Here is a 22,063-nt window from a genome sequence, read left to right as displayed (position 1 = left end):
GAAGCAGGGGAAGAGGAAGGGTGAGTGGAAGAGTCCAGGAACGCTGTAGGCCCTGCCACACTCTGTGCGGCGTAAGACAAGGCAGAGGAACCAAATGAGGGATTGGGAAAAAATAATTATAATAAATTAAGAGTCAAAATCAACAGGCAACGATAAATCAGAGACATTCTGCAGAAGAGGAGGAGGGAGAAGGACCAAACCAGGGAAGGGAGGAACACAAGGGACTATGGGGATGGTGCACAGGTGAACTGGTGGTGGGAATTTCACGGGGACAACACCTGAGAGGAGAAAGCATACATTGTACAAAAATGAAGAATAACGTAAAATATATATATATATATATATATATATATACATACACATATATAAAAAGACAATAGGTACTTGTTTTCTGACAGTCGGAAAGCTGGTGGTCTGTGATCAGGGTGTCAGCAGGACATGATCCCTCCAGAGGCTGTAGGGAGGGGATTCCTTACCTCTTCCAGCTCCTGGTGGCTCCTGGCTCCTTGGGGTGTGGCCATATCACTTCATTCTCTGCCTCAAGAGGCCTTCTCTGTGCTTGGTCTTCACACACTGAGTTTACAGCCCACCCCAGTAATCCCAGGTGATCTCATCCCAAGGTCACCAGCCTAATGACATCTGCAAAGACCTTTTTTAAATAAGGTCACATTTATAGGTTCTAGGTAGACATACTGCTGGAGACCAGCTCCAGCTAGAAGTCGTGTCAGGGGTCTCAGAGAGGAGAGGACGGCGTTGGCCAAGTTTTCTCTCGGAGGGCTGAGGGGAAGTGGAGCGAGGTAGAAGTGAGGTAGACACAGACACCCTCTCTGGTGCAAGTATCTCCTACTGAGGGTCTCAGCAGGTCTTTATTTATACCTTGAGGCGAGCAGTGAGATTATATCAGCATAAGCATCAAAGCAGAACAGAGACAATCATTATATATTTTCTCGTGAATATACAAAGACCCTTTTGATCTCATACTACGAAAGGACACTTCTTTAATCTGATTAAGAAAAACAGCAGGAACAATGACTCTCCTAGGTGCAACTCTTTTTCTAGCAATACTCAATTGTCTAAGGCAGTACAATGTTCAGTAACAATCAATCATCCTGTCAAGCCTCCCTAAATTTGGGGTGGACATGAAAGCCCATTGTGATGCTATACTACTAAAATCAACCCATTCTCTAGCACTCAATTAACTTGGTTAATATATATTAATTACTTTAAAGTGGTCTAAAACAACTCATCAAATCTATGTAAGTTCTACTGAAGTCTAACTCTTAACTAGAAATTCCTAACCTCCACACAACCTGTGAACTGCTGGCCTTTCGCATACACCAGGAGATGTATTGTTGCCTCAAACAGGTACCCCCCAGGTTAGGCTATGGTTTCCAAGCACAGCTGGTTCAGGGCAGCTTGTTCTCCATAGTTCTCAGGGCCGAAACATATCTTTCCTAACTATACCTTTAACAATTTTTACTTCTTTTGTGATAGTTCATGCGTAAGAACAATAAGCCATTTGTCACCTGGGTCCTAATTAGGTTTTCACAAGCCAATGAATAACTAACTTACTTCAGCATTAACCAAGAACAAAGAGGAGAGCATTAGCAGGCCTTGCCATGGAGATTCCCTAGTTCAGATCTTCTTTGGGAAGTGCAAGAACTCCCCTCTTCTAGGAAATACAACTTTCCCTCTTCAGGGGAGCACAGGAACTCCCCTCTTCTCAGGAGTCTCCCCCAATGCCCGGACCATGTCAAGAGACAGCATGGGAGGCGCAGCCTGCCGCAACATACCTTTTGGGGGACCACCATTCAGCCTCCTGTGGTGAGGAGGAATGCTTCCCTCCCAGGAATGGCATGAGCAAATGTCCTGTGGGCACCTGACTCACTGAGTGGGGGTGGGGCTGGTATGGGGTCAAGTGGTGGAAGGTGGGCAGGGTCTTGGGGGTAGGGGGCAGCTTGGATTTTCTCCCATGAGCAATGGGGGCGGGCAGTGAAGACCTCAGGATGCATGGGGGAGTACCTTTGTCACATTTGTGCTACAGGTGATCCCCCCCAGCCAGGTGGGGGTGGGCCCCTTGGGGTAGGTCAGGATCACTTCTGGCCTGGAATGGGACTGACGTGAGCGCAGCTGCTCCTGGGGACAGTGGCTATCTCTGGGCGGGGAGAGCTGGGTTTGGGGGGGCTCTGGCTTGGTGCCTGCCCACCCCACCCATCTGGTTTTGGGTTGACTTTGTCTCCATCTTGGACTTGCTCGGTCTCATTTATTTTTCATTTTTCTTTTATTCTTACCACCCTACCCTGTCTCCATCTGTCTGTCTCCCTCTACCCCTTCCCTGTGCTCCGCTCTGTCCCCAGTGGCACTCTCTTTTCTCCTGCCCTCACTGCCTCTCGGGTCTCCAAGATGTCGCCGGTCTCCCTTGGGATCACCTTGGCTCTCTGTCAGCAGTTAGGTTTGCCACCTCTGTGCTCTCAATGACCATACTCCCCTCTCCTCCCTTCGCCCCTCCTCCTCTTCTTTTCCTCCCCTTCTCTCATGTCTCTTTCTTCCTTTCTCCCTCCCTTGTTTCCTCTCCCTCAGTATTTCTTGTCAGGACCTGACCCTCCCCACCTGGCACTTTGCTTTTCCTTCCTGCCCCCACTCCACCTGTCGTCTGTCTGCTGAACCCCCTCCTCTGGTCTCTGTTGTCTACTCACCCCATCCTGGTATCTTTCTCTCCTAGCTCTTGTCAGGCCCGTGGGAGGTGACCCTCCCCCCCATTGTGGCAGCAGATGGTTACCAATTATGCCAGTCAACAGGGACCACCTTTCCTGCTGCTCTGTTAGCCCCTCTCTGGCTCTGTTAGCCCCTCACTCCCAGATGTTACTGTCATTCTGCTAGTCTGCACACCCCCCCTCCACTCCCCCTCACACCACATCTATAGAGCCAGTCGGCAGGCTTCATTCAGTCCTTCAGTCATGCCGTCAGTCAGGAGCAGGCCCCAGCCCTGAGGTGGCCCTTTGTCAGTCACAAGCCAGCCCTCTGGCTGAACCACCAGCTGGGACCACCATCACTGCGCTGTCAGCCTGTCCGCCGCCAGCAGGACCCGGTGTTCAGCTGTACTGTCAGTCAGTCACACAGCAGGACAGGTGTGCTAGTTGAAGGTAGCAAGTTAATCAAGGAGCATGACTCCACCTTCCGGCTGCATCAGTCAGTGAGCTGGACCTGGCCTTCCAGATACACTGTTGGCCAGTCAGTGTCACTCTCCCTGGCTGCACCTTTGGCTGTTCCAGCAATTGTGCCCTCAGAAGGGGACCAGCCCTCTGTTGACCATCAGTCGGGCAGTGGCGGCTGGAACCCATTGCCGGATGTGAGGCACTGAGATCAAGGAAGCCACAGGCCTGCATTTGAAGAGCTTTGAAGTTTACTGTGGTTTCTTCAAGCTGACGAGCCAGCTCTCCCCTGTTGATGGAGTGGGTTTCCTGTCTGCTGCCCTGTGGGTTCTGGGTTGTGACTGGATGGTGTCTGTCTCTCTGTCTACTCATCAGGAACATTCACTGTTTACCTGCATCTGGTTCTACCTGGACTGATGGGGAGGTGGTCTTGAGCATGGTCTTGAGCAAGGAACTCTGGGGTTGCCCCACTGCTTAACCACTCACTGCAGGCAGCCCCCTTTGCCTCTCTGAGCCTCAGTTTCCTTATTTGCCCCGTGAGATGACTCCCTTCCCTTGGAAGCCCATTGGGAACTAAACTAGATGTTTTGGTGTCATTTTACTGAGTGATATTATCATTTTGGTATTATCACTGAATCCACGAAACTCTGAATGCACCATTCCATTTTACAGAAGAGGTAACTGAGGATGGAATGACTTGCGAAGGTCATGCTCTTGTGAAGCAAGGTCACCTTTGGGTCAGCCTCACATAAGTTAGGATTTCCACTTAATCGCTGAAAATTCATGTCCCCCACGCTGGCAGATGGTGACTCTGGGAGCCATCTCTCCCTTCCTCATTACTCCTCCCGCAACGGGCCCTACCCTACCCCCTGAAACCTGGACTTGTGGGCTCCAGCTTTGACTTGGTTTCCGACTTGCTGTGTGACCCTGACCATGTCCCTCAATGTCTCTGGGCTTGTTTTCCTTTCTGTGAGATGGACAACCAGGCCCTCTTCTAGGGCTACTCAGAAACGTAGGTGAGTCAGAAGGCACTTGGCTGAAATCAGAGAGGCTGTGTGCAGCAGTGGGACCCCGAGTAGATTTATTTCATTTCCAAGTAAGGAGACAGGGGCTTGCTTCTCCATGTGTGGTTTGGAAAGATGAAACACACCCTCTTGTGGTTACGTATTCACACTCACACACACACATTTTTTCAACATTTGCACACCCTCATATACAAGCAGAAGCACAACTTTGGGTAAAACACACACACACACACTCGCCCCTTCCTGTTCTGTCCTGCTGTTGAGAACCCCATGCCCAGAGCACGCGGGGAGGGAGGACCCCAACAACTCATCTGGGTTTGGGAGGAGCCACCCCTGGCCCCACCCAGCTGGACCAGCCTCCAGAGATGCTGCAAGCAGGGCTGGCGGTGAGACCAGAGCAGTGGCTTCCCCGCCCCAGAGGCGGCCCAGGCGGTGAGCTGGGCTGTCTGGCCTCCTGGCTGCGAGCCACTCTCTGAATGATTCATGCTGTCTTGAAGTCGACTCCGGGTGACAAGCTGAGCGGGAAGAGCTGCCCCCTCCAGAGGAAAACTGGAAGTGTGGACTGTGCTTGCAGCATAACCCGGGGCACCAGAAATGGAATATTACTATTGCCCCAGCCTGGTGAAGCTCTTACAGTACCTCTGGGTGAGTGCAGCCGCCGACCTGTCTTCCCCCCCTTGTCTGCTTCACGCCCAGTTTGCTCTTTGGCTCTGTCTGGCTAGCGGCATCGGTTTTCTTTAAGTAATGCTGGCTGTTTCAACAAGGGGGTGTGTTGGGGAAAGAGACCGGTTTTGGTTTGGGACACAAGCAGCTGGAGGAGAAGCAGGAAGCCCTGAGCTACGGTGGAGACTGGGGGTTCCCCAGAGCCCTCAAAAACCGCCTCTGTTCCTCTCCTCGGAGAAACGAGAAAAACAAGGGCAGACTAGTGAATCTTCAGAAAGCGACATTTCTTTGATTGAAACGACTATTCTTTCTTCTGAAACTAGATCCCTCTTGTCTTTGTGTCTGTGGGGAAATATCCTGTCTTTCATGAGATGAAAAGAGTAGATTTTGGTTTTCTTCACAGTGCACTTACAAAGCAAAAGTAGAAAGTTGAAATCCTCACATTGCATTCATTCCTCTATGTAAGAGGAAAAAACCAAAGTTTTTCCTGGTGAAATGCCAACGTCTGGAAAACCATGCCTAGAGATATATACAGTGCTTTTCAAGTCTTGTTTTGATGCTGAGACACACCTGCTGTGTGTGTCTGGGTAACTTGATTCCCTGTCCTGAGCCTCAGTTTCCTTGTCTGTGACTGTGGGTGTAGATGACGGTGGGTTTTGTGCCATCCATCAGGGCTCTGTGAATGGAAGGACTTAGAGGGGAACCACCACAGGTGAACCTTGAGTTTTCTAGAAAATTCCTTGTTGAGTTGAGAATGCCCTGAAGGGAAAGACTTGGGAATTGTTTTTCCCCCTGCTGAATGTTTGCAAATACTTTAGATGCCTTCTAACCCCAGGGAATTTTCCTGTGCTCCTAAAAATATGTTAGGAAATGTTCTCCTGCAGCTGGCTTTTCCCGCCTGCCCTCCCTCTGAGCCCCGGAGCAGTTCAAAGTCTAAGACCACCTGGTCCACACCTTTTCAACTTGGGCCTTTGGACACCATCATATTACACACACAAGGCTGCTTGTACTGCTTTTATCTTCATATTTGTTTTTTAGTTCTAAAAATAATATGCGAACATGGTAGAAAGCTTAGAGAGTCCTGAAGATGACATGGAAGAAGATAAGTAACTCATGGTCATTGGTGCTTACGAGCTCTGCCATCTAAAGGGCCTGATGATCTTGGCACATCAGACTCTGGGTTTGGAGACAGGGATGCTGCGAGCCTGTGACTTAGAGTAAGAAACATCTACTTGGTCTTTGCCCCTCTGTTCCTGCCACAGAGCTCCTAAAATGCTTGGAATTTCCTAAATGATAATAGTGTCTTGACATTGATAACAGAGAACCCCTCTCAGCCATACCCTGGTTCAAGTGAATGAGGTGATTTTTTTCAAAGGCCCCAAGGAGGGGTGCTGCTTGCCAGGGGGACCCGGCCTGGAACTAAGGGTTGGAAGTTGAACTGATTGTTGGTGACCAGGGATATGATCAATTGTGCATATGTAGTGAGGCCTTCATGAAAACTTTAAAAGATGGGAGTTCAGGGAGCTTGTGCTGGTGAAGACGTGGAGGTACTAGGGGAATGGTGGTTGGGAGACTGGGGAAGTTCCCCGCCTTTCCCAGGTGCCTTAATCTCTGCGTCACTTCCCTCCCTGTTCTCTCCTTTTATAATAAGCAAGATGTTTCTCTCAGTCCTATCAGCTGTGAGGCTTTCTAGCAAATTAGTTTCTCCTAAGGAGGGAGTTGTGGGAACTTCTGGTTTATAGCATCAGTCAGGATCACAGGTGGCAAACGGGGCCTATGATTGGCATCTGAAGTGTGTGTGGTTGTGGGTGGGAGGCAGTCTTGTGGGTCTGAGCCCTCAGCCTGTGGAATCTGGGGCTTCCCCAGGTAAAGAGTGTCCGAATTCAGCTGGTGTAGGAGAATTATGTTGCAGAAAAGCACACACATTGGCATGGGTGTCAGAATTGAGATTCACAGGTGACTAAGCTACAGTCCACCATCCCCAGGAACTTGAGGCTCAGCGTGGGCACCGGGCACATCAACACAGTTACCATCATATGTTCATTCAACACATATTTACCAGCAGCAGTTTCGAGCTGAGCTCAGACACTCGGATTGCAGGGGCAAGAAGACAGACACAGCCTCCTGACCTCATGGACCTTGCAGCCTGGTGGTGACATGGCCTCTGCCCAAGGAATTGGAGCAAGGTCCATGTGTGTGTGAGGACAGGGTGATATACAGACCATGGGGCACATGGCCTCATCTGGGATGGGGCATCCAGGAGAGCCTCCCGAGGATGCTGAGCCCTGTGTAGAAGCTAGCAGGTGATGCCCAGGTAGGGCTGGGGAAAAGTGCATCAGGCAGAGGAACAGCACTTGGAAAGGTCGGTGGCAGGTGTGAGAAAGGCCAGTGAACAGGCCCATGGCGGGTTCTGGGAAACGGCATGAGCTCAGCCTGACCGATGGCTGGTGGGAGGATGGGGGAGGCTCTCAGCCTCACAGGAGCAGCCTTGGGGCGACACAGAAAAACACGTCCTCATCTCACTTTGCCCTAACTCTTAATAAGACCTTGGACAAATGTCTGCTCTTGGTGCCTCAGTTTCCCCATCTGGATCATGAAGAGGTGGGGTTGAGGTGATTTAGGAGGTATGCTGTGATGCCGAGAGAGATTCTACTCTGTCACTTGCCCCCTGTGGGTGACCAGGCCCTAGAGAATCGAGGAGCTATGGGGTCTTGCTGCTGGCTTTTCAATTTACCCATAATTTCTAGGGCCTTCTGAGCCACTGCAGACATGGTGGCAGGATTAGCTCTGTCTGGAATGGTTAGCTAAAAAATCTTGAGCTCCCAAGAATGCCTGAGATGTGGAAAATCCATAGCCTTTGGGCCTAGCTGCTGCTGGGTGCACACCTCTTTCCTCTGTCCACTGACAACATGAACATTTCCTCATCTCATTTAAAAACACTTGGTAAAACTCTGTTTAACGGCAACTGAGTGTCATCCACCTGTCATCGACCTTGATTTATTAGCTCTTCTCCTGCCATTGGACACTTGGGCTCTCACTGTAGGTGCAACGTAGTGATCCCTGTTCTCAGCCTTAAATCTTACTTGCCTTTCAGGTTATTTCCTAAATCAGCTTCTTAGAAGGGGCCACGCGTGGGCTGCAGCCGGTGTCTACAAAGTTGTCATTAGTTATAATGGGATATCGGTGGCTTCCTGTTGTTGGCTGAGTCTGGGGGGAGAAACTTCCCCTCACGTCTCCCCCCACCCACTGCCATCAGGTGTCGCTGGCCCAGCATCAGCTGGGAAGTGGGGGAGGGAGATCAAGTTTCTGTTTCAAATCATTAGTAATTGTAGCTGGTGGCTACGCCTGCCATAGCTGTTTTGAGTCACTTAATCTCTTTTGTTGCTGGGGTAACCTGACTAGACAGTGGCCTTGCTGGGGCATTGGCACCAAGCTGGTCTCTTTCACTTGTCAGTTACAGCATGTGATGGCCTCCCTTACCACCACCATTTCCACCAAGCACTTGCAGCATCCAGGCCTGTGTGAAATGCCTCTCATGGGTGTCTCATTATATCATCATAAGAATCCTCTGACTAGATCTCATTATTATCCTAACTCACAACTAGGGAAACTGAGGCCCAGAGAGGTTAAGCTGCCATTCGAGGTCTCCCTGCTAGGAAGTGTCAGAGCCTAGATTTGAGCCTGGTCTCCCTCTATGTCTGTGGAGTCTGATCTTCTGGTTTCTCACTTGGGGAAACTGAGGCCCAGAGGCTGGAGGTGACCTGCCAGCTTATCGAAAGCTTTTTATTCATCTCAAGCTTTGCTCCAGCTGGCTGGTGAGCCTGGAGGCTGACTCCTACCTGGGCTCCTTCCTCCCTTCATGTCACCACAGCGAGGGGGGTCGCTGGGTATAACTTCTGCCTTCTCCAGGAAGATGCTCTCTGACATGGAGACTGAGACCAAGGAGGCCGCTTGTGCTGGTGGCTGGGGTCCCATGACCTCCTTCTCGGATGCCTCCTCACCAGGATCTATGGGTCTGCGGGTTCCATGGCTCAGTCTCCATGGAATGATGGGAAAGCCAATTTGTTTTTCATTGTGGTTGAGTTTCATCTCATGTTTGACTTCATGCCCCCCCTTTTTATCTGTGGAAAAATGTCTAAATGTGGTTGGTTTGGCTGTTCTTCCCTCAGAAAGAGAGCTACTTGTTTATTTCGCTTTATCCCACACTCAGCCTGTCGTCACCTCCAGGAATAATACTAACAGCCGCGAGACAACAGCACGCATTGTTCTCTCTTCCTCCAGCACTTCCACACGTGGCATCAAGAGCAGTTCTCACAATAACCCCAAGAGGGGGGGATTATTACTTTACAGAAGAGAAAACAGAATCTCAGAGTTTGAGTCCCCACCTGATATTACACAGCCAGTAAGGGCAGAGCTGGGATTTGAACTTGGGGTGTGACTGCACACAGCTTCCCTCAAGCCAGAGACTGCTGGTCTCTTCACCGCTGAGGCCCCAGCCCCTGTGCTGTGCTTGGCACATAGTAGGTGCTTCATGGCTGATGGGCCACCACTGACCCCCTGTGTGGAGTGGCTGTGGGCTTTCGTGTGGTGCCTGGGCCCAGCAGCACCAGCCAGTGATTACTGTTGCCAGCTTGAGGTTGACTAGCTCTTGATTCAAGTCTTGTGGCTTCAGTTTATGCTAATGGTCTGGTTTAGCCTTTGACTGGTCTGTGGCTGAACTGGAAGAACTGGATGTTTCTGTGCTGCTTGAGTTGGGCCTGAGGTTTGGGGATAGGACAACTTGTATCTGGAGAGGTTTGCATCTGACGAGGGTCGTGGGCATCTAGAGCAGAGAGCAGGGCCTGGAGTCAGGCTGTCCCGGTTTCTGATTCCCACCTAGCTGCTTACCAGTGGAGTGTGGGGTCTCAAGCAGTTCTCTTCACCACCCTGAAAGTCAGTTTTGCCATCTGTAGAATGGAAATAATGAGAGCACCTCCCTCATGGAAGGTCCCGAGTTTCGATGAAACAAAGCAGAGTTGGCCCATAGTAAGTACTGAAAAAATGTCAGCAGCTGATCCCATGCTAGACACTGAGTGTGTCGTCCTCAATTCAGTCCAGTTAGCCACGTGTGCCAGGCCCTCTTTGAGAACTTGGGATACACCAGAAGGTATAGATATCTGCCTCGGGGACTAGTATTCCAGTGAGGGGGTTCAGGCAGCAGACAATGGGCGTGTTACCTAAGATCACGATGTGGAGTGTCAGAAGGTGGGGCTGTGGGGAGAAGGGAGTAAGTAGGTAAGAAGGCTAAGAGGATTTGGAAGGGCTGGACTACATGGCCTTCCTGAGAAGACAGCATTTGAACAGACTTTGAAAGGGGAGAGGGAATAGGGAAGAGAGAGCCACCAGTGCAAAGGCCCTGAGGCCTGAGTGTGCACAGGGCACTTTATAGAACAGGAAGAAGGCCAGGGTGGCTGGAGCAGTGAGTGAGGGGAGATGACTGGGCCTGGGTTTGCAGGGCCTCATGCACAGGGCCACTCAAAAAGCTTTGCCTCGTACTAGAAGGTGACAGCTATAAATGACTGTCACACTCTGACTTGGTTGGTTGCATAGAGCTGCCTCCCACTCCCATCAGGAAAACTGCTGGAGGATTAAGTCCTGTGGGACACATGGGGATTCGGCTTTGGAATTGTTGGGTTTGACATATCTATCAATGCCAGTGTCATTGCACATGCCCCATCCTTTCCCAAGCCTCTTCCCTGATCACCTGCCCTCCCAGGTCTCAAGGTTTTGTTGGATGCTTGGGAGGGGATCTTAAAGGCCCTCTCACGAAGGTTAAATCACCAAGCTCATGTTATGAGATTCTCTAGCTCCTTAGACATATCCCAGCATTTCTGAACTGCAGAAAGAGGCATTTATAGCCTTTTAAGCTCAGACAGCTCTGCTGTGTTCCACTGTAGGGTTTATGAATATTCAGTTGGACCAAGGCCAGCACCCTTGGCACCTGGCTCATTGTGACAACTCCCCACACTTTCCCATCTGTTATGATCCCCCTACCCCAGCAGGACCATCTCCCCCCCTGTTAGTTTGCCTGATCCTTGATGTAAAATGAAAAGAGAGACATGTGATGCTGGTGGCTCCCAGGCCTGGACCCACTGGCTGATCCTCGGTGGGCCTCAGCCACTGGCTGTGCCATCAGAACTTTGTGCCGAGGGGTGACATGACCCTGCTCTTGGAGGAGGTCTTCTAGGCTAGCAGCCCTGGCTTGTCCCAAAGGAGCCACTGCTGGATTTCAGACATTCCAGGGCTCAGAGCAGCTAGAATGCCAATCCTGTGACTGCCTAAAGGAATGGTAAATGCAGAGTAGATGCTCTGGAGGGGTGGGCATTTGGGCAAAACTTCCGGGAGCCAGGAGTCCAGAGTGTAATTGCTGTGTGATCCTGTGACAACTGCTTGCCCTCTCTGGGTCTCACTTTCTTTATTGATATACTAAAGGACTGGACTGGATTCTCCCTAAGGTTTTTTCCCTGTGCACTATCTCCCAGTTCTAGGAAATCAGTAACAAACAGAACTTTGGAGTAAGACAGACCTGGATTCAAATCTACCATTCCCTGCCTTGGGACCTTGAAAGAGTGACTTCCTGTCTTAGCCACTTTTCTCATCTGGGTTTGAGAAATCCCCCTTTCTCAAATGGGGACTTATGTCAGCCTCTTGTTGTGGGACTAGTAGGTAGAGCCCCTGGCACATAGCTTACCCTCCTTCCAAGGGTATTGTTTGACCCACACAGTAGATGTTGCCCCCTTCCCAGGCAGAATGAGTTCCAAATCTGGTCACTAGAGGGCGCTCCTGCCTGACAAATCAGCGCTAGGGCTGCCTTTTTTAATAAGAGCGCTGGGCACATTTAGGCCCTTGAGGCTGGGTAACTCCATCCAGGCAGGTGCGCTCACCCCCATTTTACAGATCAGGACACATGGGAGAGACTTGACTTGACTAAGGTCGTACAGCGGGGAGGCGTCAGAACTGTGTTTCCGAGGACAGGGCTTTTTACACACCAGAGCTCAGGTGTGTGTCCCTTATGTCTCTGTAGCCTGAGTTCTAAGGTCCACAAAGGCTGAGAAGTCATGGAAAAACCCCCAACATTAGCCTTGGTGGGATCGCCTGGCCTCAGGTCGTTTCCGCTCTAGCATCAGGATAGTTTGTGGTGTGTCAGTGATGGATGGGAAGAGTTTTCTAAATCCTAGCATGTTGGTGCTTGGAGAGCAGCTCCACCTGTCTTTTGGTGGTTTTTTTTTTTTTTTTTTTTTTTTTTTTTTAGTAGCAAATCTGGCTTCAGACCATTGGGAATGAAGGGATCAAGGGCTTGATGCCGGCCATTGCCTGTTTGTTCTGCCACTGCTTTTGTCACTGGGGGGTAAAGAGATTTTTCAGAGCTGGAAAGGGATCTGGATTTGCGAGTTTTCAGATGTGATGGACACATGGTTTTGTGTTGGAGGAACTGATGAGTAAGAGGCAGCCTGGACTACTAACTGAGAATCACTGACTTGGGAGCCAGGATGCTGGGATTTGATCCTGGCTGTGTGACCTTGTGCCATGCTCTGGCCCTCTCTGGACCTGCCACTTCCTTTCTGACATGCAGGCCTTCGCTGTTCTCAGAGCTGGCTTGTGCTCACCCCTGTTGAGGGCCTGCTCTGGGCTGGGCCCTGGGCTGCCTCTCAGAGCCTGAGTAGGACAAGAGGAGGGGGAGATTTGAGGACCCCAAAGGGCACAATGCAGCTCTTGCCTCAAGGGTGAAGTAATGCATGCATGAGAGAGTTGTCAGGGAATTCGGTCTAAATTATTAGTTTAAAAAAACTTTGCCTTTTTTTTTTTTAAAGGAAACCTGATATGTACAAAAATTGAGGTGGGGAGGGCAGCTGCTTGCAGATGTGATCTATGTAATGGTATATTACTATTTTGTATTAAACATACTTATGTAAAAAGTAAAAGCATATTCATGTTACATAATGTTTCATAGTTACATTGGATTTTGGGAGGGGGAGTCATGATGTTTCCGACAACCTAAAACTATCAATGTAATATGGCATAATTATATGTAATATAGTAATATAGTATAATATAAATAATATAGTAATAGGAGACCCTCGCTTGCCATTCCAGTGAGCCAGTGCAGATATAAGCCACCACAGACTAGGGTGGGGGGAAGGCCTTAAACAACAGAAATGTATTTTCTCACAGTCTTGGGGCTGGAAACCCAAGATCAAGGTCTCTGCCAGGTTGGTTCTCCTTGCTCTGTGGCTTGCCTTCTTCTCACGTGACCTTGTCTCTGTGCACAGAATCTGTGTATGTCCAAATCTCCTCTTCCTGTAATTGAAGGACAGCAGTCAGGATGGATCAGCACCCATTCTAACAGTCTCATTTTAACTTTATCACCTCTTTTAAGACTGTATATCTAAGCACAGTCACAATCTGAGGCCCAGTGGAAGTACAGTTCAGCCAAGCAAAGCCTTTTCCGTTGCTTCATTTCATCCTCACAACAGCCCTGGGAGGAAGATGCTGCCACCCCTATGTTACAGGGGAAGAAACCGATGCTCAGAGAGGTTAGGCCACTTGCAGAAGACCACGCAGCGGGTCAGTGGTGGAGCTGAGCCTTCATCCCACCTGTCTTGTCTTGGAGCTCTGGCTATGTTAGTTTATGTTTATGATTTGACTTTAATCCCAGGGATACCTTTTTTCACCTTTAACATTCTTTTGAATTTTCTATTTCCTCATTGCTTCTCTGTACTCTGCCCTGCCCTTGTTTTTGGTGTGATTGAAAAAGACCCAGAGGGGGAAGGAAGGACCTTGCCAGACCCCAGTGCTGCCCCAGCATGCCTGGGCCTGATCCAGCCTGTTGGCCAGTTTCCCAAGGGTGTGTTGTGGGGGGCACCTGCTCCCAGCTCTGCCCCTGACTGCCCGTGTTTGCCGAGGGCAGCCTGGGCCCAGTGAAAGCCGCCTTTGTCCTCTGGTTCATCCCTCCCGGAGGCATGACCTAAGTCCCATCTTGGGAACAAAGCGATGACCTGCCACCCGAGTCCAGGTCAGCCCTTTAGCCCACGGTCTCCCAGGCTAATGAGGAAGGGGGGTGGCTTGGTTACGGGGACCAAGTGTCCTATTACTGAGGGAAGATTCTGGGGCTCCTGTGTACACAGAACTTTGCAGTTGATCAGGTTGTTCCATGGTTTCCAAATCAGTGGATCCTCCCAGGTCCTAGAGGGGGTACAGGGTGGGACGTAGAGAGGACATAGCCTGTGGGCTAGGTATCTGTTGTCACAGTGAACCAGCCTCTGTTTATCATGCTTGTATTATTAGGTGGGTCAGGAAATGAGGCAGGGCTTGGTGGGGACAACTGTGGTGCAGTATTTGGGATCTCAGCTGGGAGCCCTGAACAGCTGGGGCTGGACTCATCCCATCGCTTCTTCACCTGCCTGTCTGGAGCCTAACGTGTTTATGAGTTGACTTCAGGGGCAGCTTCCCTGGGACTGTTGACCAGGCTCCTAATTGTGGCCACTGCCAGAGCCTGGGCTTCCTCCCGACATGGCGGCTCAGGGCGAGTGTCAAGGCCAACTAGGCAGATGCTTTATTACTCATTATGACGGCAGCAGCCTTGAAGTCACGCCGTGCTCTCTCTGCTATTCTCTGCCAGTTGACGCCATCACAAGCCCCCCAGCTTCAAGGGTTGGGGTGTGTTTGTGAATGAATTTGTAACCACTTTTCAAAATAGTACTAGGACTAAAGTAAACATCCCAGGTAATGTTTTTGGAGCACTGACTATGTGCCGCAGGCCAAATGCTTCATGTGAATGAGCCTGTGTAACCCACCCCCCGACACCAGAGGTGGTGGATGCCAAGCTGTTGTTTCCTTGTCAGCCTTCGGCCCGAGAGGGTAGCAGGATGGAGGGAAGTGCACAGGGCTGCCAGCAGTGTGGTGTTGATCATGCCACCGTCAGAAGCTGTGGGATGTTATTTTTTTTCTTCCTCCACTAAACTTAGAATATTCCTTGAGTTCTTGAAAATTCTCACTTAGACGTCTGATTCATCTCCTCCTCACTCACCGGTTCTTCCCTTTGGTGTTTATTTCGAGCAGCTTCTCTCTCCCTGTGTGCTGTGTCCCCTCCACCACAGCCTTTTCTACAATGCAGCTGTACGGGAAGGGCGTGTTGCAAACTTCCAACTGCCTTGTCTACCTTGGAACTTTTAAGAAACCATCTGTGGAGACTTGTGGTCTGATGGGGCAACCAGGTCACCATGTACTCCTGCAGGTGCTGGTTCTTCGAGTCATCTGCCTCCCCAGGTCTGACACACAATAGCTGCCCAATCTGCTTTTGGTGAGCTGAACCATAAATGACGATGAATGCCAGCTCTTCACAAATATATCCTCCCTTATGCACATCTGTAGGCACACAGTAGACACCCAGTAAGTGTTGACTTCACTGAATGCATGAATACTGAATGGATGGGTGAGACTGAGCTCAGCGACCATGCTTTATGTCTGTGTCTCTGTCAAATGATAAAGTGCTTGTCACCCATTTATTCCATCAGTGAATGTTACACTGAATGAATGAATGAGCCACTAAAGTGAACTCTTCACCAGATGTATCTTATTTCACGTTTCTATCCATAGTGCTTAACCGAGGGCCATGCGCACAGCAAGTGCTCAATAATTGTTTATAGAACTGAATGAAAGAAAGAATGAATAGAAAGAATGACCTCTTCATCAGGTACCTTATCTTGTTCATCTATGTCTCTAGCTTTTAGCACAGTCTTACACACAGTAGGGGCTCATTAAATGTTAAATGAATTGGGTGACTAAGTGAACAAAAGTGACACTTCTTGAGGGTAGAGACATGTCTTATTTGTTTCCCTAGAACAGGGCTTGGCATGCAGTAGGTGCTCAATAAATGCATGTTGAGCTGAATATGTGAATGAGTGACTCCAAAAGAAATTTTTGGAGGGTAGGACCCATATGTTGTTCATTTCTTTCCTCAGGGCCGGGGATACAGCAGGTGTTTAGCAAGTGCTTCCTGTGCTGACCTTTGTAGGAGTGTCCATCCCTGAGAAGGGGTTGGGGTGGGAAGGTGGACTGGCTGGACCTCACCCGTCTCGGTCTCCCGCCTGCCTGGCCCCGCTGCAGACTTTTCCTGTTGTTCCTGTCTGCACAGGTGGACAGGAAATCCCCAAGGGCCCGCCTGAGAGCCACTTCCCATATTTGCTTCATACTGGACCTGCTTTGAGTGGGACCAAGGCGCCACGCTGAGCCCCAGCGCCATCTGGCCATGGAACAGTACCCCCCAGGGACCCTTCTTCCTGACCATATTAGCGGTTCTATTTTAGAATCGACTGCACAGCTTGTGCCAGGCAAGTGAGGCCTGGGAGAATTTTCTTCTCTGAGCCGCCCCTAAAGTCACCTCGTTCTGATGCTGGCCAGGCCTGTTAACCCCTTGACAGCTGAGTAGCAGGCCCAGAGCAGAGCCAAGACTTTGGGGTCTGAGGGAGGAGGGTTCAAATCTACCTGTGATTCACATCCACAAAAAAACAACAAAATTGCTTACTTCTGCTTTAGAGTCTCTCATTTATAAAATGGCTGTAGTAATAAGCCTTTGTTTTGGGGGCTCCTGTTGTTTCAAACTCTTTACGCTAAGGCTGTCTACCCCCAGAGATATGATTTCAGGAAATTCCCAGACTGTTTAAAGCACTGTATGTTCCCATCAGTTTTGGAAGGCAAGGTTTGGGTCCACATTCCCCAGAAGCAGAACCCGAGGCTGGGATTCCCATGCACACGATTTCAGGATGGACAGGCCGCCTGAGGCCTGGAACACCTCTGGATGGCGACTAGCATCATGGAAGGAGCCTGCCTTGGAGCCGCAGGGTGGCCCTCCCACCACTGGCCAGCGCCTGTGTAGAGAAGAGGCTGTGAGCTGTGGCAGGCAGCACCCCAGCACCCGCGAACCTGAGCAGGGCCAGCAGTAACAACTGCAGCCAGCCAGGCTCGTGGACTCGATTGAGTGAGATGCTGGGTGTACCTAGCATGTAGTTGATGCTCAATAATTCCTAATTTGGTAAAAATGGAAAGCTCTTAAGACAAATGGGCTGTCTCATGTGAATATATATGCCGGTTCCTTTAGGGGCCAGTGTATGAGCCCCCGAGGCCCTGAGGCTCTGTGGGGGGGAGGGTGCAGACGTGTGCCCCATGTTCCCTGCCCCCACTGGCAGACACTAATGTGTGGTCCTTAGTCTCCACGTACCAGAAGGAAGATGGGTCAGTTTAGGGGGAGAAATTTAGCGCAAATGATGTACAAGCATTTAACATAAGCAGTTTATGTTTTTAATTGCAAAAGTGATCCAGAGACGTGGTAAATATTTACAACCACGCACAGCAGTAGTCTAAGGAAAAATAGTCTCCCTGGCCCCTCCAGTTCACAGCCTCGTCCCCAGAACTAGTGACTGTGTCATGCATGACCTTTCAGGAATATTCTCTGCACACGTGGCGGTGCATATATTTGTACCCTCCTAGATAGATACACATTTTTAAAAACACATGCCAGGCCTTGCTATACGTAGTGTTCTTATGCCCGGATTATTTCCCCATGAGCACATCAGGTCTGTGTCATCCTTCCTGATGGGGTTTACTGAGCCCGTCCCCATTAAAGGGACGTATAGGTCACCCAGGTTCTTCTGTGCCTGCAAAACAAGCTGCAGAGACATCTCCGGCAGGCCTCTTGGTGCCCTCCTATATTGCTTCTGTGGGAGAAATGCCTAGCTGTGGCCTTGCTGCATCCTGTGAAGGTTGACTAGGGTTTTTCCCGGTGGGCTGGGGTGGGGGGCAAGAGGGTGAGGGAGCAGTGTTTTGGACACCTGAGCCTGGCCCACAACCTGAAACATCCCCAGCACTCCAACCCCAGTTGGGTTTCCAGGTAACTGGGAGGGTAAGTTAGCTCAGGGCTTGGCTAAATCTAGTTCCCTCATCTTCCAGTCTTTCCCCCACATTTGTTTTGAAAGTTGAAATCTCAGATGCCTCCCAGACTCCTTTAGCCTTTTAGAATGTGGCCGCCCTTTGGGAAAATCTCACAGAGAGGTTTCCAGAGGTCTATTTAGGAGAGTCAGCTGGGGGCTGGTTCCTACTTTCTCTGTAAGGCAAAAAGAATTCTGAATGCTTGCTGTATGCCAGACATGGTGCCAGGCAATTCCCTGTCATCTCTTTGGATTTCTATAGTTCCTTCATCAGATAGTATTGTCATCACTATTTTATCACAAGCTCAAAGGGGAGTGGTCATGTTACAGGGCAACCCTGCTCTAAAATGAGTTGCTTGACTGTGGGTCCTCACCCATGTGCTTAAAAGGGACTTACACTGCAGGCACACACAAAAAGGTAACAAAAGGTTTATTTACAAGGGAAAGGGAAATGAGGAAATGTATAACTCAGGGAGAAAAGAGGAAGATAAATTCTTAAATGTGCCCTACCCATTCTGCCGACCTAGAATCCCAAAAGACCTGCCAAGACCAAACTTGCCTGGCCAAGAGCAGGAGCCAAGGGAGCCCCAACCCCCCTAACATGTATGGTTTTTATTTACAAACAGAGAAAATGGCTGCTTAACTCCACCCTTAGGTCCTCGCAACTTCCCTTTGGGGATCATAGGATTTGTAGTTCCCGGTGTCTTGTGGAGTCAGGGTGTCATCCACAAAGCCTGTATGGAATTAGCTCAGGACATTCTTTCCCCCTAATAGTCACACAGCCAGTGAATGGGGGGTCTACATGATCCCACCTTTTCTCTTCTCCCTGATCCTCCTTGCTGGAAACGTTCTTCCAATGGATGTCTATCCTTTGGGCCGCAGACTCCAGAAGGACGGGATCGGCCTCCGTCTCCTTCACTGCAATATCCCCGGAGTCCAGCACAGGGCCTGATTAACAGGTAGGTAGTCAATGAATGTTTGTGGAATGACTAAGTGAACTAGTGAAGGTTAGACAAGTATTAGTCTGTTCCATTATAAATAAAGATGCTATTTGCTATTTGATGATTATTGGTTTTAGCTTTTAGAATTGGACTTGCATTTTTAAAAATAAGACCTCTTTTTTCTTTGCAAATAAGTTTATCTCATAGGAATCCGATATTTTGCATTTTATATAAGCCCAGTGAAAATGTCTATTCTGTAGACTGTCACCAGAGAAAAGAATTTCAATATTTCCTTTAGAAATCTTTGCATGAAAAGTTAAAGTGAGATGGAACCTTACTGGAAGATTTCAGTTGCCATGGCTACTGGGTAATCCAGTAACTCCTGTTCTTACATATGGTCTCTGCTAGACCTTCAACCATCGGATCTTACAGAATTCTGGCTTCTGAGTGTGTTTTATGAGTCCCTGCTGGCTTTAACCAGAAAGGCTTTGGGGGCTGTCTCCTGGGCCAGTGGCCTTAGGGTTTGCCTTCATCAGCATCCTGAGTGGTGGGGTTGTCACCTCCATTCTGGATATGAGCAAGCTGAGCCCTGTGGAGTCTGAATTATGTAGTTATTTCCTCCTTCATCTGTTTGTTCACTCAACAAGCATTTGTGGAGCCCTTCTCTATCAGGCACTGGTCTGGGCACCGAGCATCAGTGTGGAATGACTGGTAGCTCCTGCCCTGGTGGAGCACAAGTCCTGGGGGGAGGAGACCATCTATGAATAATTAATACACATACATGCGTGAAGACAGCAGATTGAATGGTGTGACCAAAAGGCCTCTAAGAGGAGGTGGCATTTGAGCAGCGGCCTGGAAATAGCCCTCCATGCAGGGATCGTGGGGAAGGTGTTTCAGGCAGCGGCAACCATGGGCGCTGAGGTCCCGAGGTGGGAATGATTTAGAGGGGGTGATACCGCTGACAAGGCCAGCATGACCAACCTAGTAGTGAGCCAGGGAGGGGAGCAGGTGGGGCCTCAGGGGCGAGGCAGAGCCTTTTGAGTTTATCCTGGTACCTGGGGGGAGACAAGGGAGGTGCTTTTGGTGGAGGCTAATGTAATGGGGTGGAGGGCTGTAAGGCTCATCCTGGCAGGTGTGTGTGGAGGGTTGGACTGGGAGAGAAGGGGAAGGACCAGAGGCAATGGGGGCTTGGATCCAGTGCTGAGGCAGGATGGGAGTGGTGAAGGGATCTAATTTGGGCAATAGTTTCGAGTTCCATCGAATGGGAATGAGGTGGCGGGTGGAGGAGCAGAGGAACTAAGGAAGATCGCAGTCTCCTGGCCAGGAGAAGGGAGTGGGTCATGGTGCTTCTGCAGCAGCGAGGGATGTCACTCTTGAGATGCTACCAGGTTTCCAAGAGGGGAGGGAGGTGGGATGGAAAGAAGTTCCCCTTTGACTTGAGGGCTATGTTGAAGCTGTTTTTCCTGATGGAACTGGCCCAGCAGAGGGGGGAGACATGGGCGCCACAGGGGACAGAGGGACAATCAGATGCAGGGATGATATCTCAAGTGAGGGAGAGACATTCATTGGGACCCAAGAGAGGTGCTGGCAGGTGGAGAGTCAGGGTGGGCTTCCAGATGGCGGGGGCAAGGACGCACGATCATTTTCTGATTGCCTTGATTTCTCTGAGTGAAGCAAGAGGTGTGGTCACCAGCTGAGTGTAACGAGGGAAGGAGAGGGGTCTTGCATGAGTGGGGGGAGGGAATTAACTAAGTTTTGGGAGCAAACAGTTTGCAGGTTTATGTCCAGTCATTCACAGAGCACTTATTACGTGCTAAGTGATCCCCGGACGCTTAAAAGCCAGAATTCTGTCTCACTTAATCCTCACAAAAGTCCTCCAAAGAGGTCAGGAGACTGAGCTAAGAGAGGTGAAGCAAATTGCCTGAAGTCCCAGTGCTCACTGGCAGGCAGGTCAGACTTGGAGACAGGAAGTAGGGCTGTGCTTTACAGCCTGAGAACCAAATTTGAGGCCCAGAACTCGTGGTGCTGTTGGTAGGACCTCAGTGGTAGGAGAGACGGGGTGACACCCTTCATGTGCTCAGTCCACAGGAGGGCATCGTGATGGCCACCCGCTCCCCGACCAGTCTCTACTCACTTGGTTTCTCTTCGCGACACTTACAGCCAGCATGTCAGTACTGCATGCCCTTCTCAGTTGGAGGATCCCTCCTCAAAGCGGCTTCTTTAAGTCCATTTAGAAATAAGAACACTTGTGCAGGGAGGGCGGGGAACTCTAGTTGTTACAGTTATTATTATACTCAGAAAATAAAATACTCCCTGCCACTCTGCCCCTCCCCTTCCCCCACTGTCCACACGCCCTGTAAGTCACAAGTCCCGGGGACACTGGTTTCCAGGCACCTCACTGACCCTCAGCAGTTATTGAGGTGGGTCAGCCTGAGGACCCTGTGTGGGCTTTTGCATCTGAGCATGAGAAGTGAGTGCAGCCCCCTTGTTTCCACCTGGATCCTGTGAAGGAACAAGCTGTCAACTCAGGCCTCTTGGAGAAAGGAGTTGTTGTGCCAAATGAATAGGATATTTCCGGTTGTCCCAGGGAGACCAGGGAGGGAGTAGGCTAAAAGGGAGCAGGAACGTCCCCTGTTCAAGCATGCACACAGCGAGGATTTTCTCCAGAATTCTGAATTTTCACGGGGACCGGTGCTCGCCCCTGCAGACCCTCAGGGTGGTTTTGTGGAGTCAATGAGTGGCTCAGACCAGAAGGGCTCTCGCAGGTCTCCAGAGGCACCGCCTTGCTGTGGGCAGGGGAGAGAGGCCCAGCAGTGCCTGGGTCTGGTCACACAGCAGGTTGGAAGTGGAACTGGGCCAGCCAGGGCTCCCGACCCCGCCCAGAGGTGGGAGGTGGCCAGAACATACCTCAGTGGCAGTTCATGGCAGCAAAGGTTGATGCAACTTAATCCCCTTGAGCCTCCCCCAGTGACCTCTCCAGGCCACCTCTCCTTTTGCAGAAGAAGGGAAAATTGAGGCTCAGGGCAGTGTAGTTAGCAAACACGTCATGTTTCTTGAGAAAGGCCATTGTGCAAAGGACACTTGAGAAGATCCTTGACCGGTGACGTGTCCTGCATTCTACGGATGACTGTGTTGTGATGACACGGTCTATGTAGGGCACGTCTGGAACGACTTGTGATCCAGCCCTTCCTTCAGATCCTCGCTAGCACTGAGTCTGCACCTGGCCCAGTCGACCCCCTCCTTCATTCAGCAGCTTTTTATGGAGGGCTTTCAAGGCTGGAAGTTGTGTGGTGGTGAGACGGGGTGGATTTGCCTGGTCC

The 22,063-nt window shown here is 50.2% G+C and overlaps 1 protein-coding gene across 1 annotated transcript in view; it reads left to right on the top strand.

Annotated features, from left to right (window-relative positions):
• Positions 1-4,771: 4,771 nt before the first annotated feature.
• Positions 4,772-22,063, top strand: part of LOC311184430 (uncharacterized protein KIAA1671-like) — a gene marked incomplete at both ends in the record, with an annotated part of 80,953 nt that continues 63,661 nt past the window's right edge. Inside the window, one exon of the mRNA XM_084254457.1 lies at positions 4,772-4,822. Within this exon, the coding sequence (XP_084110583.1) occupies positions 4,772-4,822 (51 nt within the window). The remainder of the gene's footprint in view (positions 4,823-22,063) is intronic.

This window comes from Talpa europaea (genome assembly GCF_964194135.1).
Source record: "Talpa europaea genome assembly, chromosome: 14".
Lineage (NCBI taxonomy): Eukaryota > Metazoa > Chordata > Mammalia > Eulipotyphla > Talpidae > Talpa > Talpa europaea.
The sequence above is the reverse complement of the archived record's forward strand: the minus strand, read 5'-3'. Positions and strand labels throughout refer to the sequence as shown.